The sequence below is a fragment of the Brachycentrus maculatus genome, unplaced genomic scaffold (assembly GCF_059751285.1).
Source record: "Brachycentrus maculatus isolate JH-2025_06_01 unplaced genomic scaffold, ASM5975128v1 h1tg000216l, whole genome shotgun sequence".
NCBI classification, from domain to species: Eukaryota; Metazoa; Arthropoda; class Insecta; order Trichoptera; family Brachycentridae; genus Brachycentrus; species Brachycentrus maculatus.
Window position 1 is genome coordinate 2,578,426 of NW_028280967.1, and position 22,313 is coordinate 2,600,738.

The following is a 22,313-nucleotide window of genomic DNA, read 5'->3' on the forward strand; positions in this document are numbered from 1 at the left end:
ATTTTTAACACATTGTATTATATTTTTAAACTTTTAAAACGTTCTCCTGAAAAATCAAGTTTTTTGATTTATGACGTTCTTGAAAGGAGTGGGCGATATGTTTATGACCTAAATTATATTGTATACCCACACACAGGCCATGCCTTTGTGGGATCTTTTTTTGTATTCATATTTATATTTTATGCATATTTTTTTGTATTTGAATTTATGTCATGTAATGCAAAATAATTTAAAATAAAGAAAAAATAAATAAATAAAAATAAAGATCCAGTCTTCAAAGATAGGTTTTAGTAATATTCAAATGTGCAGCTGACAAGCTTCAATATTCAAATGTGCAGCTGACAGAGTCCTGGGGGACTCTCTATCAGCTTCGCATTCTTCTTCTTCAAACCCTCATCCACACCCGATGGTGCATAGGGCAGTGCATCATATAAACACAGTGTTATCTTGATCGTTGTTATTACATGAAGGAAGTGTGATCAGCGCTCCGCTTCAGGTATCAGTCCAGGATAATATTGAATAAATATTAGAGTGAAAAAATTTATTATATTTATTTAACTCCCCCTGGGAATCGAACCCGGGACCTCCAGTACGGCAGTCGAGCGTGCTGACCATTACACTACGGAGGCGGACAGCACATAGAGGAATCATTTTAATTTATTCTTAAAGAATAAAAACTCTACGCAGTTTTATGAGGGAAGAGGAGGATGTATGGACAGAGGCCGACAGCCCCCTCAGGATCCCTATGCCTATTTAAAAATAATACAAAAATTCATTTACAATTAACTTAAAACTAAAGTAACACAAAAACTTACAATAAATACACTAATTTACACTCGGAGAAAAAAATAAAGAATTAAATACATTAGGTGGAACAGGAATTAATTAATCCTTAGCACTGAAGTGCTGCCATAGAGGCAGCATGCATAGTTTGCCATACTACTTGAGTGCCGCCACTATGGCACCAACAAAATAAAGTATTAATCCTCAATATTTTAAATATATTGTTTTTTTTTTTACTTTTCAATATAATTAAACCTCATCAAAATTAGAATCAAAAGCGTATAAGTTTTATCAAATAGTTTCTTGAATGTTTTTCTCAGATACTTTGTGGCACATTTTATAAACTGTACATGTTAAACCCTGATGATGACAAGGTTCTTGTCGAAACTGGTTGGAGAAAACATGTCCCAATAAAAAAGTGGTTAAAAACAAAGTTGTTTTATTTTATAAAGTTTATAATTAAATAGTAAGAAGTCTCGAAATTTCATTGAGTTGGCGGTATGCACAAATCAAACAACTTTCCAGTGCAAAGGGTTAATACTTTAAACATCCGACCACACGCAAAAATAAATTTTTTAGTGTAAATTTTAGTTTTGCTGTTGAAATGAGTGTTTGAAACATCATTTTTTCGCCCAACATTATCCAAAATTATCGACTTTTTATCTAAGAGTAAACAAATATTTATTTCAACCGGTTCAGTGCTTTGCTCTCTGCTCTATGCTGTGCTCGCCAGGCCCGCCGTACTAAATTAGCGTGTAAATGAACTCACTTTTGTGCTTGTTTCTAGTCTATGTCAAGCACTAATTTTAATCATCTAAAATATGAAACACATATTTACATATCGTAGTCATACAGGAGAAAGTGACCAAGTGCATTGTTTTACAAAAACGTGATCATTGACTATTTCATATCTTACTAGCTTAATATTGCCCTGAAAAAATCCCAAAGGATTTTAAACTTGGAAGTATAATATATTGACGTTTTAAAAATGACTTATTGCGTTGGTGTTTATTTTCTTGCCAAGCAAAAGTGACTTAAATGGCCCTACTGAGCATTTTACGTTTTGGTAGTTGGTCACCTTCTCCTGTACGACTGCGATATTTAACACTACAAAGTCTTCTTCTCTTTTTAAAATATTACGGCCTACCGGAAAAACCCTTATTAATACATCCTAGCGCTTAAGGGATAACTCCCCTAGGAATCGAACCCAGGACCTTCAGCATGGTAGTCAAACACACTGACCCCTACCCACTGTATAAATCTAAATTACTCTGATGCATATTAAATAAAACCAAAATAATTATAAGAGTATGGTACCTTATAGTCCTCGTCAGCACTCATCTGCTCCTGCGTCAGCCCCGAGAGGTACAGACACTTCCAGAAGTGGTTCCCGGGTCCTGCGTAATGATGCCCCTTATACGCCGCAAAGAGCCCCGGATTTATTCCAATCTGGGGATAAATTACAAGATTATACACATTGTTGTCAGGCAGTGGAGTGCATAGAGAATTATTTAAGGTAGGCAGTAGAGGTAGGTAGTAAGGTAAGCTAGGTATACAAAGGTCATTGTTCGGCAAAGTGTGAGCCGCGGCACACTGGTGTACCGTGGTGATTAGTTGGTGTGCCGCGGAAAAAAACTGTAGTTTTGTGAAAATAACACAATTGCTCCAAATTTTTATTGCCTGTGCCCAGTTAGGTAGGCTCATATTTCGCATTAAACATAATATGTTAAATATGTTACCATAATATGGTAAATATGCATCTCTGAAATTTCTTAATTTGGTAAGTGTACCTTGAAGAGAAAAAGTTTGCGGAACACTGTACTAGAGTAGGCAGAAGAGGTAGGTAGTAAGGTAAGCTAGGTACAAGGTTTTTTGGCATCTCTCAGGCTCTACCAAAAGAAGCAAATTGTATAACTTACAAGCGTCTTCCGCTCTCTACCAACAGTATGTAAAAGACGCTTTTAAGCGTTTCCCGCAAACTATGTGTTAAGATGCATGCTCTCTCCAATACTATTCCATACTGGGGCAATTCTGAACACTGTTATGACTGCTCTAGTATCTACTACTGTAAAACCCATTCACATAGTTAAACTTATCATTGGAGAAGAAATTCCCCCCATAGAGAGTTCTTTACGGTGGTATGGACATGGATAACGAGAGAATGACCAAGAAAATATATGTAGCGAATGTGAGCGGGAAAACAGAACAGGACGACCGAAAAAAAGACTTGGCAAGATCAGATCAATCAGAACCTAAAATCTGATTGTGTCAAAAGTCTGCGTAATCGGAGGGCATGTTTGACTAGATGTATGGATGTGAAGGAGGCGAGGAGTGTATGTCAGGGTAGAAGATAGATAGAAGTCATCCTTTCTGCCTACCGCTGTGGGGAAACAGCGTGATGATAGTAGTAGTAGTAGAGATCTCATACAACTAAAAAATCATGCCTAATTTTGGCACAACCATACTTTTTCACAGACATAAAATAGTGCATTTTAACCGGTTGGGCGTCTTTGGGTACGTACAGGGTTAAAAATATGAAATATTTCAGTCTTATCCAGGAATCGAAGGTTACCAGATTGGTTGCACTGATTTGTAATATTTTATATCTATTGAAAATTGTCAAGTATGCGTTAACCTTAAATTAAGTGAGTACCTGACCCACTAGAAAGTTGTACTTATAGTTATAATGTTTTATTTATTGTTTCGGCATTAACTTTGTGGTAAAACATGTTACAATGATTAAAGAAAACACTTCGTTTTTTACCACTTGAGTTTTATTATAGACTACATGTTTCAGAAGTTAAACTTCCATCATTCAGGTCTGTATAATAACTGACCGTTATTATACAGACCTGAATGATGGAAGTTTAACTTCTGAAACATGTAGTCTATAATAAAACTCAAGTGGTAAAAAACAAAGTGTTTTCTTTAATCATTGTTATAATGTTTGTTTGTACATATCAACATATCTCATCTGCGTATCAAATATTGTAAAAAATACATTACAAACACCCAGATGAAATGAAAATAAAAATTTGTTGAATATATTTTTTGCAACTGGCGGGAATCGAGCCCGCACCGTGAGTTTCGCAGTTGACCGTCTATCCGACTACACCATGTCACACATAATACATCTTCTTCTTCTTCTTCTAACCCTTATCCGCACCCAATAGTGCATAAGGCATTGTATCTCTAACAAAAGATAGTATCTTAATCGTTTAACACATGAAGGAAAGGTGATCAGCCCTCCGCTTCAGGTACCAGTCCAGGGTAATATGGAATAAATATTAGGGTGAAAAAATCACATATATTTATTTGACCCACCCAGGGAATCGAACCCGGGACCTACAGAACGGTAGCCGAGCGTGCTGACCATTACACTACGCAGGCAGACAGTATATATCCTATAGTTGAAAAATATTCCCATAATTGGGGAACTAAAACGAGGAAGAAATGCGGAGATAGTAAGATTCAGATCTTTACTCACAATGATGATGTCCAGGTTCTGCGCGAGGTGGTCGGGCAGGGTTCTCCGGCAGACCTCCTCCTCGGGCATCCCGTTGAAGCGGTCGTGCTTCTTCCTCTCCTTCACCGGCTTCGCCACGGCCATCTGCCCGTCGAGGCACGGCTCCTGCTTTATGTCCAGGCTGGAAACACGACACGACCGACGTGAGAATGTGTATGAAATTAAAGCGGTCAAATTATAAGCTAAAAATAATAATAAAATAAAATAAAAAAATTTAATGATGTTTTCAGGCGTTTCTCAAGTATGTGAATTTAATCCTGGATTCGGACCTCACATACAAATGATTCTTTCTATTTACAGCATTTTGAGTGTGTCCAAATACTTGTTCACAAATCTGGATTATCTCCAATTAAAAGTTTTTAAATAAATTATCTGGTCAAATTGTAAGCTTAAAATGATAAAAATGAAAAAGATATTTTCTGGCGTTTCTCAAGTGTGTGATTATAATCCTGGATTCGGACCTCACATACTAATAAAAGAGTTTCTGCTCAATAAAAAGCTTCTTTTCATCTCACCAATAGATGTCTCTAGCGAAGTTCTAGTGATTCAAGAACAACTTTACAAAATTGGTTCATATGTATAGTACTTCCGAAAATTTGAGTAGCGTGGTTGTCAATAATGGGTAGAATTGGTGAATGTTACACGTGTGTAAAGTAATCACTTAAACCAGCCTATGACGGTTGTCAGCCCCGTAAATGCCCAGACTTCCATATTCTTCTTCAAAGGATTCCTTCCATCTCTAGAATATCTCAAATCCAAGAATCTAATAGTGCAGAACTGATGGCCTTGCCCAAGTCAATGACCGAGTTAGCACTATGTCGATCTGTTGCGATGCCCTGTGCACCATTTGGATTCAGAACGGGATAATAAAATAGTTTTTTTGTGGATCCATTGGCTGCCTTTTGTTTTTTTAAGGTTAACCACCCTCCTTCGGGTTATTTTCAGGCATATTTTTTATAAACAAGCAAAAAAATCACAGCGTTTGTAGTCACAAAATATTGTCAGGTATAAAAGCTGACAAAAATTTGTCAGTGTATCCGGTACGCATAAAATATTTTTGGAACAGATATCTTTTCTCGTGCGCCTCGCAGGTCGTACGGGGAAAAACTGCGCGTTACACATATGTTTCTATGTGTAGGGCGGTCAATACATGTTACATTATTTTTGACATCTCAACATATATGAAGAAGTATATGGAAGTCTGGGCATTTACGGGGCTTACGACTGCCATAGGTTGGTTAAGTGATCACTTTTCATTCAAACCCTTATCCGCACCCCAATGGTGCATAGGGCACTGCATCATATAAACGCAGTGTTATCTTGATCATTAACACATGAAGGAAAGGTGATCAGCCCTCCGCTTCAGGTACCAGTCCAGGGTAATATTGAATAAATATTACAGTGAAAAAATCACTTATATTTATTCGACCCTCCCTGGGAATCGAACCCGGGACCGCCAGTACGGTATCCGAGCGTGCTGACCATTACACTACGGAGGCGGACAAAGCTTTACACACATCACTTTACACATGTGTAACATTCACCAATTCTACCCATGATTGACAACCACACTTTTCAAATTCTTGAATCCTCTATATACATTGTTCAAATTTGAAATATATTACTTGAATTGACTAGAATTTCACTATAGATCTATGGTGAGATGAAAATGTAAATTTCCCAGACTTTCTTCTTCATCTATGTTGACATGTCAAAAAAATGATACAAAAAATAACTCCTAATTGGCGATAACCCAGATTTGTAAACAAGTATTTGGACACACTCAAAATGTTTTAAATAGTTTTATGTTGAAATAAATAAGTCATCTTTTAAACATTTTTAAAAAAAAAACATTTGTAACGGGATATCAGAATCAACAGCGAAAACATTTAGCAGATATATAATCCACAATTTAACACCGAAATGTTTGTTTTAAAAAAAAAACAAATTCGGGTAGAGAATTGAGATATTTGACGATAGCAGATATTTAAAGAAAAAAACCGAGGTCATCAGTTCATAAACCAGTTAGGTCTCGTTTAGATAAAGATTCTATCGTAATTCACTAATAACAAGCTCCGCTATGATATCACGTAATTATAAATGGTTCGCAGCCAAGAAATTAACAAGACTTCTAATTAAAATAGTACAAAATCTGCAATTTTAATCAGAAATTATAACAATTTATCATGTATCGGGCGCTGGATCATTCAGCTTACGAACGACATATCTATATGTAACGCATCACTCGATAAGTCTGCGGTTTGACACACATATGGCGACATTGTTGACAGGGCCATATGATTTGTAATTAGTCATTCTTCTTCATGAGCCCTCTGTCCTCCACTGCTGGATATAGGCCTCTTCCCTTTCTTTCTATTTCCTTCAGTGGGTTGCTGCTTGCAGCCAGTTTCTACCCCCCCCCCCAGCGACTATGTCGTCGGATGATCTCTTTTGGGGTTTTCCGACACCTCTTTTGTTCTCCCAAGGTCTCCATCGTAAAATTCTTATAGTCCATCTTGTGGGGTCCTGTCTTGCAATATGTCCTGCCCATTGCCATTAGAGTTATGCCACGCAATTCAAGATGTGAAATCACCAAGCCCTTATAAGCGAGAGAGAGCCGAGTACATTCTCTCTTTCGTCACCGAAACTGCAATTGAACTGTCGATACATCCTACAACTGTGTCTCATTGTGACAAAATTTTGTAACATTTTAATAATATTTTTGTAAACCAAAATCTTCTGTGCAAATAAACGCGGATTTTCAAGTAAGTTCGATTATTTATTCTTTTCATGTTTTCATTTAATATAAATTGCAACCTCTGAGGAGATAGTGGACGTGGGTGCCCGTGATCAGTGCCATTGGGCCAACCACGTACCCACATTATTTTATCCATCAGACTTAAACCGAGCATGGATCTTTCCATGGATCGCTGTGTCCACTTGAGCTTCTCTGCATTTCTCTTTGTCAGAGGCATAGTCTCTAGTGCATATCGCTCACTCCTTTCAAAAACATCATAAATCAAAAAACTTGATTTTTCAGGAGAACTTTTTAAAGTTTAAAAATATAATACAATTTATTAAAACTAAATATCAAGCCACTTATTGAACTTTTTACTGTGTTAACAGATCTTTTTAGGTTAAACCTGAAGGTTTTTTCTCCATTTGAAAAATAACTAGTTTATTTTTTTTAAATAATTAAACAATATTTTTTTTCAAAATGCAAAAACATCACTTTCCGCCCTGTAGCGTGTAAATGTTAAGTTAAATATATGTCTCTTTAGCTGGGATATAGTACATTCTCTGGGCATTTCGAAAACATGCAGAAATTGGAAATGGACGATTTTTTATTTATGAGGTTCTTGAAAGGAGTGGGCGATATGTGTTCACTAGCAGTATGCAGGATTCGTACATTTTTCTTTTTAGACAGGTCGGAATCTCCTGTGCATGATTAGTACCAGCCTTCAAACGACAAGTGTAAAAAATTTCATGGCATTCTGACAATTGGTTTACAGGTTACAGCGGTTTTAGTAACCAATGTTTTGTAATTTTCGAAAAAATTAATAAATAAAAAAATAGTGCGTTGATTTTTTACTGTATTTTTTTTTAACCTTGCTTATTATGTATCTCTAACCCTTATCCGCACCCAATGGTGCATAGGGCACTGCATCGTATTGACGCAATGTTATCTTGATCGTTCATTATATGAAGGCAAGGTGATCACTCATGCGCTTCAGGAACCAGTCCAGAGTAATATTAAATAAATATTGTAGTGTAAAATCACTGATATTTATTCTGACCCCCCCCTGGGAATCGAACCTGGGACCTCCAGCACGGTAGCTAAATACGCTGACCATTACACCACGGAGGCGGACTATTATGTACAAGGTTTATAAATCAATTAGTGAATTTTTGTTTCTTTTAACTAAAAAAAAGTTTTATTTGAATCTGTGTTGGGAACAGGGGGGATAATCTAGTGTGGGCCAATCAGGAACTTGTCAGCATTTGCTCATTGCTGGGAGGAAACCACGTTGCACTCCTCAGGAGAAGCCGGACTGCTGGCTGTCATCAGCAGACCTTCCGTCCCACTAGAAGAGGGCTTGGCATTTTGTGTCCTAGCTTGGTTTATGGTACCAATGTCCTTCATTATTTTTATCATGTATGATACCAGTAATTTTTTATTGTGTTTTAATTAAACATTGTTTTTTGATTAGAGAAAATCGTAAAAAGTCAAACAATGGCTTGATAAGTGTTGTAGAGATTATTCACCAGAGAAATCAGCTATCATTGACGTCAGTTTTCAATATCTCAAGGACACAACTTTTACATTTGACCCCTCCGTGCATACTGCGTCAACTGTGGCACCATAAAATAGCAGGTCAGATAGTGTGTGGCCCCACAGTTTGGGCATAGTGATTATTTCAAATTTACAATATTTATTGATTATGTGTGTCGAATATACTTAAAATGGAATGAAAATTTAACTTAAAATTTAGTCATAAAAATTCGTATAAAAAACATATTTTCATTAACCGGATCCACGCGGCTCGCATAACCGTATGTGTTTTCACAAAACATTCCCCGTACGCAGCTGACATAACCGTTTGTGTTTTTACTTTGCTCCAAGTTTCGAACCTCAGTTCAACTTGGAGGGATTTTTTCATGGTGTGGAACTTTGGATAAATTAATACGTCAATCCTTGGCCTTATGACATCTGTTGAAATATCTGACTAATAATTTGTAACATCACAAGGATAAATAAAAGAACAGATCCCTGATTTTTCTTGCGGTCGGTAATTAGTCCGCGCCATAATCATGCCCTATATCTGTCTCACTCTCGACGCTACGCATCGCCAGTGGGTAAGAGTGACACACGATGCGTGCTTTGATTTATTTATGTTAAGATCTTATTTGTTTATATTACGATATATTTCAAGAATAATGTGACACAAGTGTATTATAGAGTACCAAAAAGGCACAATAAATCCCATTGAACGTTTTTGTTTAGGAAAATAAATTGTTTCTTAACTAAATACATGATAAAAGTAATCATTTAAAAAATGGCAAAATACCGCCACGCACGGGCGTCTCTCAAGAACAAAGTGAACGCGGTTAAAAGGTTAATATCTCACTACCTTTAACCCTTACTGGTCCAATGTTAAATCTCATTCGACATCGATTTTTTGCTCTTAGGTCCCATGTCGGATGTTATTCAACATTTTTTTCATCATTAGTATTATTTATTTAAATTCCAAGCTTACATTTTTGTCACTCGTATCTATTACAACAGTATGTGGAGCAGAGGACAAAAGAGTTTTTCCAATTGGAATGTAATTGTCTACCTAGATTTTTTTTTAAGTCAAGTTTCACATACGGTGTTTGATAATGATACTGAACGCATCGAAACACGTGTTTTTAAGAATAGTGGTATTTACCAAGTAAAACTTAGAAAAAATAATGTATAGATATTACCACCAATCTTATAACTGAATCTTATAACATACACGACCTTTATAGACTTAGAGAAGGCTTTTGATAGAGTGGATTGGTACCTCTTGTTTAAAGTCATGAAGAAAAGAGGAATTGATTGGAAGGACAGAAGAACCATCCTCAAATTGTACAAGGACCAATCCACTCTCATAGATATTAATGGTTCCTCAAAAGAAGCCAAGATAAGAAAAGGTGTGAGACAGGGTTGTCCGCTGTCACCCTATCTATTCAATTTGTTCATAGAGGAGGCCATTGAAGAGTTGAAGGAAAAAACAAATGGAGTAAAAATAAACGGTCAACAAATACATTGTATAAGATTCGCTGATGACATCGCCCTGATAGCAGAGGACGAGAGTGACATGAACCACATGTTAAACACTCTCTCTAATGCTCTGGATAAGTTCCATTTGAAAATTAATGCCGCCAAAACAAAATCAATGATCGTTGAAAAAGAGCAATCTGACCTCCATCCAACAATACTTCTCGGAAATGGAGTAATTCAACAGTTGGATCAATTCTGTTATCTGGGTAGCGCGCTAACATATAACAATAAATGTACCCTAGACATAAAAAAGAGGATAACGCTAGCCAAGCAAACTTTTATGAAAAAGTACAGCCTCCTATCAAACAAACATTTAAAAATTGAAGTAAGAAAAGGATTCATAAAGGCTTTTGTTTGGAGTGTTTTGTTGTATGGGTGTGAAACCTGGACCATCCAAAAGTACGAAAAAGACCGGCTTGAAGCATTTGAGATGTGGGTTTGGAGGAAGATGACCAAAACATCATGGGTCGTAAGGAAGTCCAACGAAAAGGTGTTGCAGGACGTAAAAGAAAGAAGAGAGCTTATAAATCATATTTTGAAGAGGAAGGCCACGCTAATAGGGCACTCAATTAGACATAGCACCTTTCTTAGCAACATCTTCGAAGGAAGAATCTTGGGAAAACGAACAAGAGGCCGCCCAAGAACTTCATACTTCCAGGATTTGAAGCGGCTCATGGACGTCTCCTCCTATTCGCAGCTCAAGAGGATGGCGACTGACAGAGACAAGTGGCTGACACAACAAGGCGCTGCCTTTAGAAGATGATGATGATGATTACCACCAAGTGACAGTTAAATTGAATTCTTCTTCACAACATTTTAAGGGTGTCCAAATACTTGGTCACAAATTTGGGTTTCTCCATTTAGGGAACAAATAATTTAAAGTCATGTTTTCAGGCGTCTTCCGATATGTAAAATAATCCGGGGTTCAGATCTTGCATACAACTAAATAAAAGGGTCTCTCTAGGCAGTCACTTTGTGGTAAAATCTATCCATTTTTAATTTAAGTTTTACTTAGTAAATACCACTATTTCTAAAAATCTACTGTGACACATGTTTTGATGCATTTCGCATCATTTTCAAACACCGTATGTGAATGTAAAGCAGTCATTTAATTAGACTATGACAGGTCATAAGCCCTGTAAATACCCAGACTTCCATATTCTTCTTCGTCTTTATTTTTTTAAATTTATTTAATATAGTTACATTTTTAAGTACAACATAATACAGTTACTAAACATTTATACATATGGCAAACTTATAGTTAGATTCGCTGTGCCTCTCCAAAAAAGAGACTGAGCTCTTGTGCTTGGAGAGGGACTTACACTTAAGGTTTAATGTTTTATATAATTAATGGTATAATAGTCTTTTTTATAATTTTTTTTCAAGATTTATATGTAATGGGCATTAATTTTTTTCTTAAGAATTTTTATATCTTCTATTTTTCTTCTAGTTTATTGAAATATTTAATTCCCAAATATTTGAAGTTTTGTTGAAATTGTTAAGTATTACATTTTGGAGTTGAAAAATCATTTAAGAATCTAGAAGATGAACTTTTTTTTAAATTCAAATATTTGTCACCCTTTAGTAATTGAAAAATTGCGATTTTTTAAAAAATGGTTCCATGTTTGGGACTTGATATGTACATTCTCCTTCACTTGGGGGAGAAAGGTTTACAGTTTACCATGGATTGATTAAAAAAATAGCAAATATCTTACCATTCCTCCTTGATCTTCTTCTTGCGGCCCCTCTTCTTGGGCGCGCCCTGCATGAGGTGCTGCTGCAGCATGTCGGGGTGCAGAGGGTTGGGCATGGCCGGGTGGCCCGGCTGCCCGAACACGGTGCACATGGCCGCCTCCTCGTCCACGAAGCTGTACGGGTCCTCGGAGCACTCTCGCTTGATGCCGTTGTAGCCCATGTCCTGCCCGCCCGCCGCGTAGTACGGGTTCACGTCCCGCTTGATGCCGAACCCGCTGTACGGCACCTCCTCCTTGTAGCTCGCAAACATCTGCCCGCGTCCGTACGGGTCCGCGCCCTCGCGCGCGTACGCGTCGCCGTCGCGCTTGTAGTGCGCGTACGGGTCGTGCTCCGCCGCCATATCGTACGGCTCGCGCTTGAGCGCGCCAAAGGGCATGTCCGGCCCGCGGTGCGGCATGTACGGCTGCGGCATGCGCTGCTTCATGTCGTACGGGTTCATCTGGTGCTCCATCGTCGCGTTGATTGGGTAGCTCTGCGACTGCGACGAGCTGTCCTCTCGGTCCTCGTGCACGGGCATCGCGGACAGGTTCGCGGAGAGATCGATGCCCTCTCGGTACGGCAGCGGCTGTCTTCCTAGCGAAGAGTTCGACCGCGAATTGGAAGCGCACGGCGACGAAGGGATATTCTCTCTAATCGACGCACTCGAATCTTCATTTAACACGTCGTTTGTTAGCACTTTTGGCGAATTGGATGCCGAACGACCCTCTTTCTCTACTTTTTCTAAATGTCCGTCCACTTCATCCAGTCTCTCTTCTTCCTTTTCGGGCTCGGGTTGGGGCTCCTCGGCGGGCCGCTCGGGGCCCGCGTCCCCCGCGGGCGGCTCCTCAGGCCTGTCGCCCTCCATGGTGGGCGGGGAGGCGGCTAGGGGCGGGGGTGGCGCGGGGGGCGCGGCGGGGGCAGGAGCGGGGGGGGCGGGCTGCCCCTCGCCGCCATTGCTGGTCTCGTAGCCGTCGTCCTGGGCCTCCGAGGTCCTCACATCGCCGGCGGGAGGCGCTCCGCTGAGGAACGACAAAAAAAAACGACATTAATTTCGCACATTTTAATCCATTACTTAACAAATTGTTCGGCTTTTTTTTCACTAACCCCGACCCTTATTGTACTCAGACAGTCTGTCGCCCGACCCTCAGTATTCTAATCACAAGTAACCGCAACACTCAATTCCCATCTGTACAATGTTTTTTGGCGTTTCCCGCAAAAAATGAATTAATGTAAAAAAAAGACTACAGATTCCTCAAAAAGCATCATTCTCAAAAGAGTCGGTTTTGGAAGAAGAAAAAACAAAATGATTACTGTCAAACTCAGATCGTATAAGAGAGCTCAAGAGACCGGAACATTTTTCTCTTAAAAAGAGGTGTCTCTTATATATGTGTTTTCAATTACAGAGTTTTGAAATAACGAAACCTTTCATTTTATAACACTCTCCTTATCATTCATTATTCACTTTCTGTGTAATACCACTTTGAAAAACAGTAATTTGTGACTACGGTAGTTAACGATAAATTTAACAGTGAACGATGAATGATAAGGAGAGTGTAATATTACAATACCACAAAGTTAACAATGCTTTTAATATACAAAATATGAGAATTTGAGATCAAATACGACATAAATCAAATGCCACAATGTAAATTTAGACCAAAGGAAGTACGGTCGCAATCCCAGTGTGCTACAAGTATCAAGTGCGATACAAGTAGTCTTAAGGATTTGTTTGAAGTAGATGAGAATTCGAGGAATCACTCTTCAAGCGTACTATGCATGTGACAGGAGCAACCGAGCTTCGAGGTACCGACAGATCACTATTTGATTTAGAGCTGGCGGTCTGTCAAAATCACATGTTAAATGATCTTAAAAGGTAGATAGGTATATATATAGGTAATATACGTAGGCCGTTTGATAAATGTGCTTAAAACGCATTTAACCTTTCTGTGCTAAAAAAATTTAGCTCTTTAAATTTTAAATTTTAAATTTAAATTTCTCTTACCCTTATTTGCACCCTAATGTATGGAAGTGAAGCATGGATTTGGCATAAGAAGAGTGAAAGTAGACTAAATGCAGTTCCCATATACCGAAGGAGAGTCGGTGAGCACTCAGCCGTAGCAGTTTTTTAGAAGGAATATACCTACGTCGCACACTGGCGCGTATCAATTGTATCGGTGAATTTATTGTGTATTTTCATTCTGTATCTCTAGTGCTAATATTATTTTTTATTCAATGCGTAAAGATACTATGAATGAGTACCCTTAATCTAAAACTAACTAAATAACGGAGATTCCCAGGGGTAGGCAGAGAGAATAGAATGCCACACTGATCTATCTTTGCATACAATTTTCGCTTCTTCTACATCCATACATCTCCATCCAAAACTAACTAATTAACAAAATCGCAGGGAAAGGCAGAGAGAATAGAACACCACCAAGCTTTATACCAAAGCTTGGTGTGGAGAATAGAACACCACACCAAGCTTTGGTATATCGTAGACGTACAGGAGAAAGTGACTAACTAACAAAATTTAAAATGTTCAGGAGGGCCATTTAAGTCACCTTTGCTTGGCAAGAAAATAATTATCAATGCAGTTAGTCATTTTTAACTAGTCATTATATTTTATACTTCCAAGTTTAAAATCCTTTGGGATTTTTTTCAGGACAATATTAAGCCAGTAAGATATCAAATAGTCAATGATCACGTTTTTGTAAGAAATGCACGTGGTCACTTTCTCCTGTATGACTACGATATGGTTATTCAAAAACGTTAATCGAACCAATGTAAATAATCATATAAACTAAAAAAAACTGTCTTTGCAAACAATCTTTGTCGCTTCTACATTTACGTATCTCCTCATACACACGCTAAATCTGAACTTAGTATAAGAAGTAGTTAGTTTTAAGAAGTAATGTGTACCAGGTACACATCACAAGGTAGATACAATTTTTCCACAAACGTATTTGTTAATAAAAAATATTAATTAATTTATCATATTTTAATCAGTGTCACATAGCGAGCTCCTTGTCATACAAAGGCATTGACAGATCTGCGATACACATCTAGATTCTTTATCAATTCCAAGTGTTTATAGTAGAACAATCGGACCAAGGTTTCGTATCTTACCAAAGATTACATTCTAGTTCTATAAGATAAGGGTAGGATGACACAGAGGCACTTTGCACCTTGCCTACTGCACTCCCGGTAATAGTCAGATTGAATTTTGTATTAAAAAAGCATTATTAACTTTGTGGTGCAGTACATATCGACGTGACCTACGCAAAGTGCTCTAACTACATTTTTGTCAATTTTGAGATATTTGGTGTACGTTATCAACTGACCGTTATCTACAAATAAAAATAAACAAAAAAATAATACAATAAATACGCCTAGTTTTCAGGCGTATAAGACGCTATCTACATCGAATTTTCGAAATGAACTGAACTCCTCAAACGCTAACTACTTAATTTTGACAAAGCATAAAGTTTTAAAACGATTTGATACATTATTTAATGTATAGTACTAGTTTAGAATTTTAGATAAAACCGTTAATTAATAAAATAAAAAATACGTTCAAAAAATCTTCTAAGCTCTCTCTTGTAAAGTAACAGATTTGCAGATAGAGTACTTTACGTAGGGGCTGTCGATATACATACATACATACATATATTAGGCTGGGGAAAAGTAATTTCATTTTTCGCGGTCTTTTTTTTCAACTAAGTATATCTCGTTCATTATTGATCACCTCGAATCATATGATACAGCGTTGTAAAGGTGTGAGTGTATACTACAAAAGCTTTGAGAGTATTGTGCTTGTTCGATTCAGTTGTGACCTATCGTGCGTTGAGTATGGATGTCTCAAAGAATTAAATCGGATAATTGTAACAATTTTTATAAAGCATTGAAACAAAGCAAAAATTACGAAATTACATTTTCCCCAACCTAATATACATATTATTTTTTGACATCTCATCAAAGATGAAGAAGAATATGGAAGTCTGGGCATTTACGGGGCTTGCGACCGTCATAGGCTGGTTTAAGTGATCACTTTACACACGTGTAACATAACACTTTACATACGTGTCGTGTAACATTATCTGGTCAAATTATAAGCTTAATAATAAAAATGAAAATGGTATTTTCTGGCATTTCTCATGTGTGTGATTATAATCCAGGATTCGGATCTCACATACTAATATAAGAGTTTCTGCTTAATAAAAAAGCTTCTTTACATCTCACCAATCGATGTCTCTAGTGAAGTTCTAGTGATTCAAGAACAAAGTTTCTAAATTGGTTCATATATATAGAACTTCCAAGAATTTGAGTAGAGTGGTTGTCAATAATGGGTAGAATTGGTGAATGTTACACATGTGTAAAGTGATCACTTAGACCAGCCTATGACGGTCGCAAGCCCCGTGAATGCCCAGACTTCCATATTCTTCTTCATCTTTGATGAGATGTCAAAAAATAATATGAAAATAACTAAAATAATAGATTTTGCGAACAAGTATTTGGACACACTCAAAATGTTCTAATATACATATATACATCTACCCTAGGCAACTAGAAACTGCTGAAATGCAAATCCTTACATGGTCAGCTGGAGTGTCCCTTAGAGACAAAATAAACAGTTTACGCATTCGTGTGTAACAAGCCTGGGTATAACAGATATCAATACGAAAGACAATAGGAAGACAAAGACATCAGAGGAAAGGCAATTTAGATGGTATGAGCACCAGTGGCGTGCCTAGGGTTTACCAGTAAGGCAAGCCCATTATTTTTCACATTCGTGAATACATGATGTACCTATAATTTCTTCACCTCATATCATTCCCAGTATAGTAAGCACCCAGAAAGTATTATAAATATAAACAATGTATTGTTATCATTGTAAAAATATGCTAACATGTAACTTTTGTAAGGTATAGCCATCACCCTGAAATAAAGAAAATGTTTACTTTAATAAAATATCTTCCTCAGATATTAACCATAACCAATAAGTACCATCACCATATAATGGCATGCATAGTGTTTAGTAATCATGTAAGCGCGCGAAAATTTAAAAATAGTCATACATTAGTTATGTATTTCTAATCATTTGGTCTAGATTTAGTCATTTTTATTTGGAGTTGTTAGGCAAGCCTTGCTTTTGGGATTCTAGGTAAGTACCGCCACTGATGGGCACATAGGACGTAGAGAACCTGAACACATTGTGAATCAGGCAATTGCCGTGGATCTTCCTCAAAAGACATCTAGAGGAAGACCAAAGAATTCATGGATGCTGCAGAAAGATAACACGATTCGAAGGCATGGCCTAGATGACGTTGCCCGAGTATTTGACATACTTGAACATGCTAAGTTTTCTCCGGTCTGCCTCTGCTTCTATTACCAACCACATTCAGCTCATAAATTTGTTGTACTATTTTAATTATGTCCGCCTCCGTGGTGTAATGGTTAGCGTGTTTAGCTACCATGCTGGAGGTCCCGGGTTCGATTACCAAGGGGGGGGGGTGAAAATAAATATTGGTGATTTTACACTCTAATATTTACTTAATATAACCTTGGACTGGTCACTGAAGCGTAGGCGTGATTACCTTGCCTTCATGTAAGTAACGATCAAGGTAACACTGAGTCAATATGATGCAGTGCCTTATGCACCATTGGGTGCGGATAAGGGTTATAAGAAGAAGAAGATTTTTATTAAACTTAAAGTTATACTTAATTTATATGGATGATTATTTTTTGACATCTCATCAAAGATGAAGAAGAATATGAAGAATTTTTCATCTCACCAATAGATGTCTCTAGTGATTCAAGAATAATGTTACAAAATTGGTTCATTTATATAGAACTTCCAAGAATTTGAATAGTGTGGTTGTTAATAATGGATAGAATTGGTGAATGTTACACGTGTGTAAAGTGATCACTTAACCAGCCTATGACGGTCGTCAGCCCCGTAAATGCCCAGACTTCCATATTCTTCTTCATCTTTGATGAGATGTCAAAAAATAATATGAAAATAACTCCTGTAATTGGAGCTAATCCAGATTTTGTGAACAAGTATTTGGACACACTCAAAATGTTGTATATGGATAATAATTTGGCCGGCTGGAATGGCGGTTTTGGCTCGGATAAAAACAATATACATTCACTTCCTGATTGTGCGAACGCGCTCCGTCTTTCTATAGGGAGTGTTGGGAGTAATTTTGGACTAGAATGGACCAACATGTGTCTCTATGCACAAATTTACATGGAAAACCTAAATACACCGATTCTTTGGGTGAAAAGTGGCACCATGCCAAAACTACACGTTCACAGTACAGACTGCAGAATGGTCCGGTAACGTCCACAACAAAATATACCTAAACAACGTACACATAAACCATTGTTCAACCACAATCATTGAAAATTTCTGAAATACTGCTTTAACCCTTTGGAGTCAAAAGTTTTTATGATTGAGCAAAGAGGAGAAAAGTACAGGAAAGTGTTAATATCGCTCACTCCTTTCAACAACGTCATATATCATAAAACTTGATTTTTCAGAATATCGTTTTTAAAGTTTAAGAAAATAATAAAACGAATTAAAAATAAATATCGAGCCACTTATTGAACTTTCTACTGTGCAACAGATCTTTTTAGGTAAAACCTGAAAGTTTTTTCTCCATTTGAAAAATATTTAGTTTATTTAAAAAAATAATTAAACGTATGCTTCGACATGCTTCTTAAAGTCTTCATTTCCGACACTCTAAGTGCGTTTTTTGTGGCAACGGTGTCCGCTCTACCTTCAATTCCATACGTCATGATGGGTCGGACACAAGTTTTGTAGATCTTGATTTTGCTGCCGATCTTCATCTCAAGGTTTTTCCATTTAGCATAGAGTACCCAAAGTAAATACAAACGCATTTTTTTTGTGGCAAAAGCTATTTAGTTGTTTTATTTATAATACCGATCTCGTATATTTCGGAGCCAGGAGATCTGTCTTCTGCCCACACCTAGTCAACCCGTTATTTTACCATTCATGATAAGGTGCAATAGGTGTGTACTTCTCTCCTCTTAGCACATGCCCCAGCAGTTAGGATACCTTCCGGACCTTGATATCAGTCAGCAACTGTCTCCTAGCTCTTGCTCTTTGGAGCACATTTGCGCTGCTGACCATATCGGTCCATGGAATGCATAGCATTCTACGATGTAGCCACATTTCAAATGCCTCTAATTGGTTCATAGTGCTAATCTTGAGGGTTCAAAGAGGTGTATAAAATACTGAACTAACGTAAAGTTTACCTAACCTGACCTAACCTTTCCAAGAAAATAAGTATAAGGGTACGAACCTACATCCCCCATTAGCTACTGTTGTCTCCCATAAATTATTGCTGCATGTGTTAACACTGTCACTTAGAATTGTATAGCTACATAAGTACCGTAGTCCATTTGATCTTTACATTCGTTTGATAATGCCCTAACAAGGCGAAACAATTGTCACAATATAATTTTTTTTATGTGTTTTTGTTAATAAAATACAACTTAGTAGACTCAAAAATCTGTGTTTGATTTAAAATTAATACATAAATTAACCTAAACTGAACGAACCATTCTTTACCGTCGAGGCGCTATTTAGAGCTGCCCAAGACAAAGGTGATTACTCTCAAGTGATAGTCGAAGTCAGAGTGACCTGATATCACACGCACAGAAAAAGATTCATAATACAGGATGCGACTCTAGGTCGGAGAACCAGACTGTCCGGCAAATAGGAAAGTATGGTCCCATCAAAAGACCCATCCTAGCTTTAAAGACCTCCACGAATCTACGCCAGGAACGGTCAAGTGGATGACGAGTCTAGATCTGCGCCTGTAAAGCAGCGCCTGTAAAGCAGCCCCAATGGCCTAAAGACCTCTATACTTCTTGCCAAACGCCACACAAAATGTAAGTAAAGTACCGTACTACTAAGGGGCTACTTGAACTCGGATGTGTTACTTGAGCCCAGTACAAAAAAATATTTAGATCGTGGTATCGATCGAAGTATCGTGACAATAAGTGTCACCTGTCAGGGATACAATGAATCATGTCGATACGTTCATTATTGTAGACCAAATACAGATTTAATTCTTTTTTTTTACTGGGCACAAGTAACACATCAAAGCTGAAGTAGCCTCGTTCTACGGTACTATTTATATATTAAATGCAGTTCCACTAAATCTACAAAAAACTAAAATCGAATAATTTGTTTGATTATGTAAATATTGATATTGTAAAATGTATTTGTTACGCAAAAATGCAGCATAGTAACAATGTATGCTACAGGTAGGCATAGCGGTTTTTATTTTGAATCTAGGTTCATATGTAGAGGTCACAGTGGAGTATGAAAAAAAACATATCTCACGAGAAAAAAAATCTGTAGCGCGGTTTGTAAGTCGAGGTACCAATATCCTCCTAAAGAAATCAAATTTATGATGATTTCTTTTCATTTGATCGCCTTAAGGTATTTGAACTAATGTCTAAGGAAATAACATCGAATATTTTTCAAACCCTTATCCGCACCCCAATGGTGCATAGGGAACTGCATCATATAAACGCAGTGTTAACTTGACCGTTAACACATGAAGGAAAGGTGATCAGCCCTCCGCGTCAGGTACCAGTCCAGGGTAATATTGAATAAATTTTAGAGTGAAAAAAATTCTTATATTTATTTGACCCCCCCCTGGGAATTGAACGCGGGACCTCCGGAACGGTAGCCGAGCGTGCTGACCATTACACTACGGAGGCGGGCATTGAATATTACTGTTATTAATATACAGTGTTTGAAAATGATGCTTAATGTATGGAAACACATGTCACCATAGATTTTGCGATATTTACCAAGTAAAATTTAATTAAAAATGGACAGATTTTGCCACAAAGTGACTGCCGAATCAATTGATGGAAAATTAAACCATGTTTTAAATGTTGATGGCGTATGTAGAGAATTTACAAAGAACCTCTGAGTCAGACATGTTGGTAGACCAGTTCGCAACAGGAAATGTGATCGATCAAGAACATCCTAACCACATATATCCTGAGTACATAAGTGTGTAGGAACGTTACTCCACGTGATTCACTCTGTGATAAAGCATACAAGTCTTTCCAGTTCCTTTCTTGATATCAAACTATGCGTGTATAAGATATTAAAAGTGAATAAAAATCAACAAGCGTAAAATGACACAAAATGGGTTCGATTCCCAGGAGGGGTCAAATAAACATAAGTGATTTTTTCACTCTAATATTTATTCAATATTACCCTGGACCGGTACCTGTAGCGGAGGGCTGATCACCATTCCTTCATGTGTTGACAATCAAGTTAACACTGTGTTTATATGATGCAGTGCCCTATGCACCATTGGAGTGCGGATAAGGGTTAAAAGAAGAGAAGATTTCTCCTCTCTTTTTCCTTTGCCCTCCTTATTATCACCTTTTGTAATTTATGTTTTTTTTTTAATGTTCAAGTACTATCTACCCTCTGATTGCAAACAGCTATATATGGTATCAAACATTTTGATCAATATCACTCGTCTGTTTTTGGTTGGTTGGAAAATATTACTTTTTAGCAATAAGCCCGCCAATGTACTTATTTATTTTCTGTACATGAAGTTTAAATAAATAAATAAGATATAAAAAAAATATTTTGAGTGAAAAGAGTAAAATCATCGGTGACCAGTGTTGGTGGGAATCAAACCTGGGACCTCACGCATGGTAACCCAACACATTAACCACTAAATTACCGACACAGACCATAAAAATTATAGTATCTCATACCATTGCAAGTACGCGACGTTAATATAATTCACAAAGGTTTATGTTCGCAACAATGTATTCAGTTTGTGGAATGACAATACGTCGTGAACGTAACTAACTGCGGTGTAATTTTAAGTATTACAACTATTACGTGGAAAATTTGCTATGTCGGCTATCAGCGATGCAATATCTTGGAATGCACATCGTCCACTATCAAGGTGCACTAGTAATTTTTTATTACTGCAGCTCTGATGTCATTTTCTTAAGCGTTATGATGTCCGGGTTTACATCTCAGGAGAGCCCAACTGAATATATCGCAGTCATACAGGAGAAAGTGACCAAGTGCATCTTTTACAAAAACGTGATCATTGACTATTTGATATCCGACTAGCTTAATATAGCCCTGAAAAAAAACCCAGGATTTTAAACTTGGAAGTATAATATATTGACTTGTTAAAAATGACTAACTGCATTGACGCTTATTGTCTTGCCAAGCAAAAGTGACTTAAATGGCCCTCCTGAACATTTTACGTTTTGTTAGTTGGTCACTTTCTCCTCTACGACTACGATATATGTTTTTCGGCTACGAGAGTGAGATGATCCTAAGAAAATAAAACTAAAAGCGCATTTGTTTGCTAAATCCTTTCCGCTATCCACTTTTCCCCAATTCATTCACAGTGAAGCGCCCTTGAGGTA

The 22,313-nt window shown here is 37.4% G+C and overlaps 1 protein-coding gene across 2 annotated transcripts in view; it reads right to left on the minus strand.

The window, feature by feature from the left end:
* The window catches only part of Tdg (Thymine DNA glycosylase), a 40,787-nt gene that overhangs the window by 11,033 nt on the left and 7,441 nt on the right, over positions 1-22,313 (minus strand). For both annotated transcript variants that reach the window (XM_088264150.1, XM_088264149.1), the window contains exons 2-4: positions 11,834-12,871; positions 4,271-4,430; positions 2,101-2,232 (exon numbers count right to left, since the gene is read on the minus strand). In XM_088264150.1, the coding sequence (XP_088120276.1) occupies positions 2,101-2,232; positions 4,271-4,430; positions 11,834-12,871 (1,330 nt within the window). The remainder of the gene's footprint in view (positions 1-2,100; positions 2,233-4,270; positions 4,431-11,833; positions 12,872-22,313) is intronic.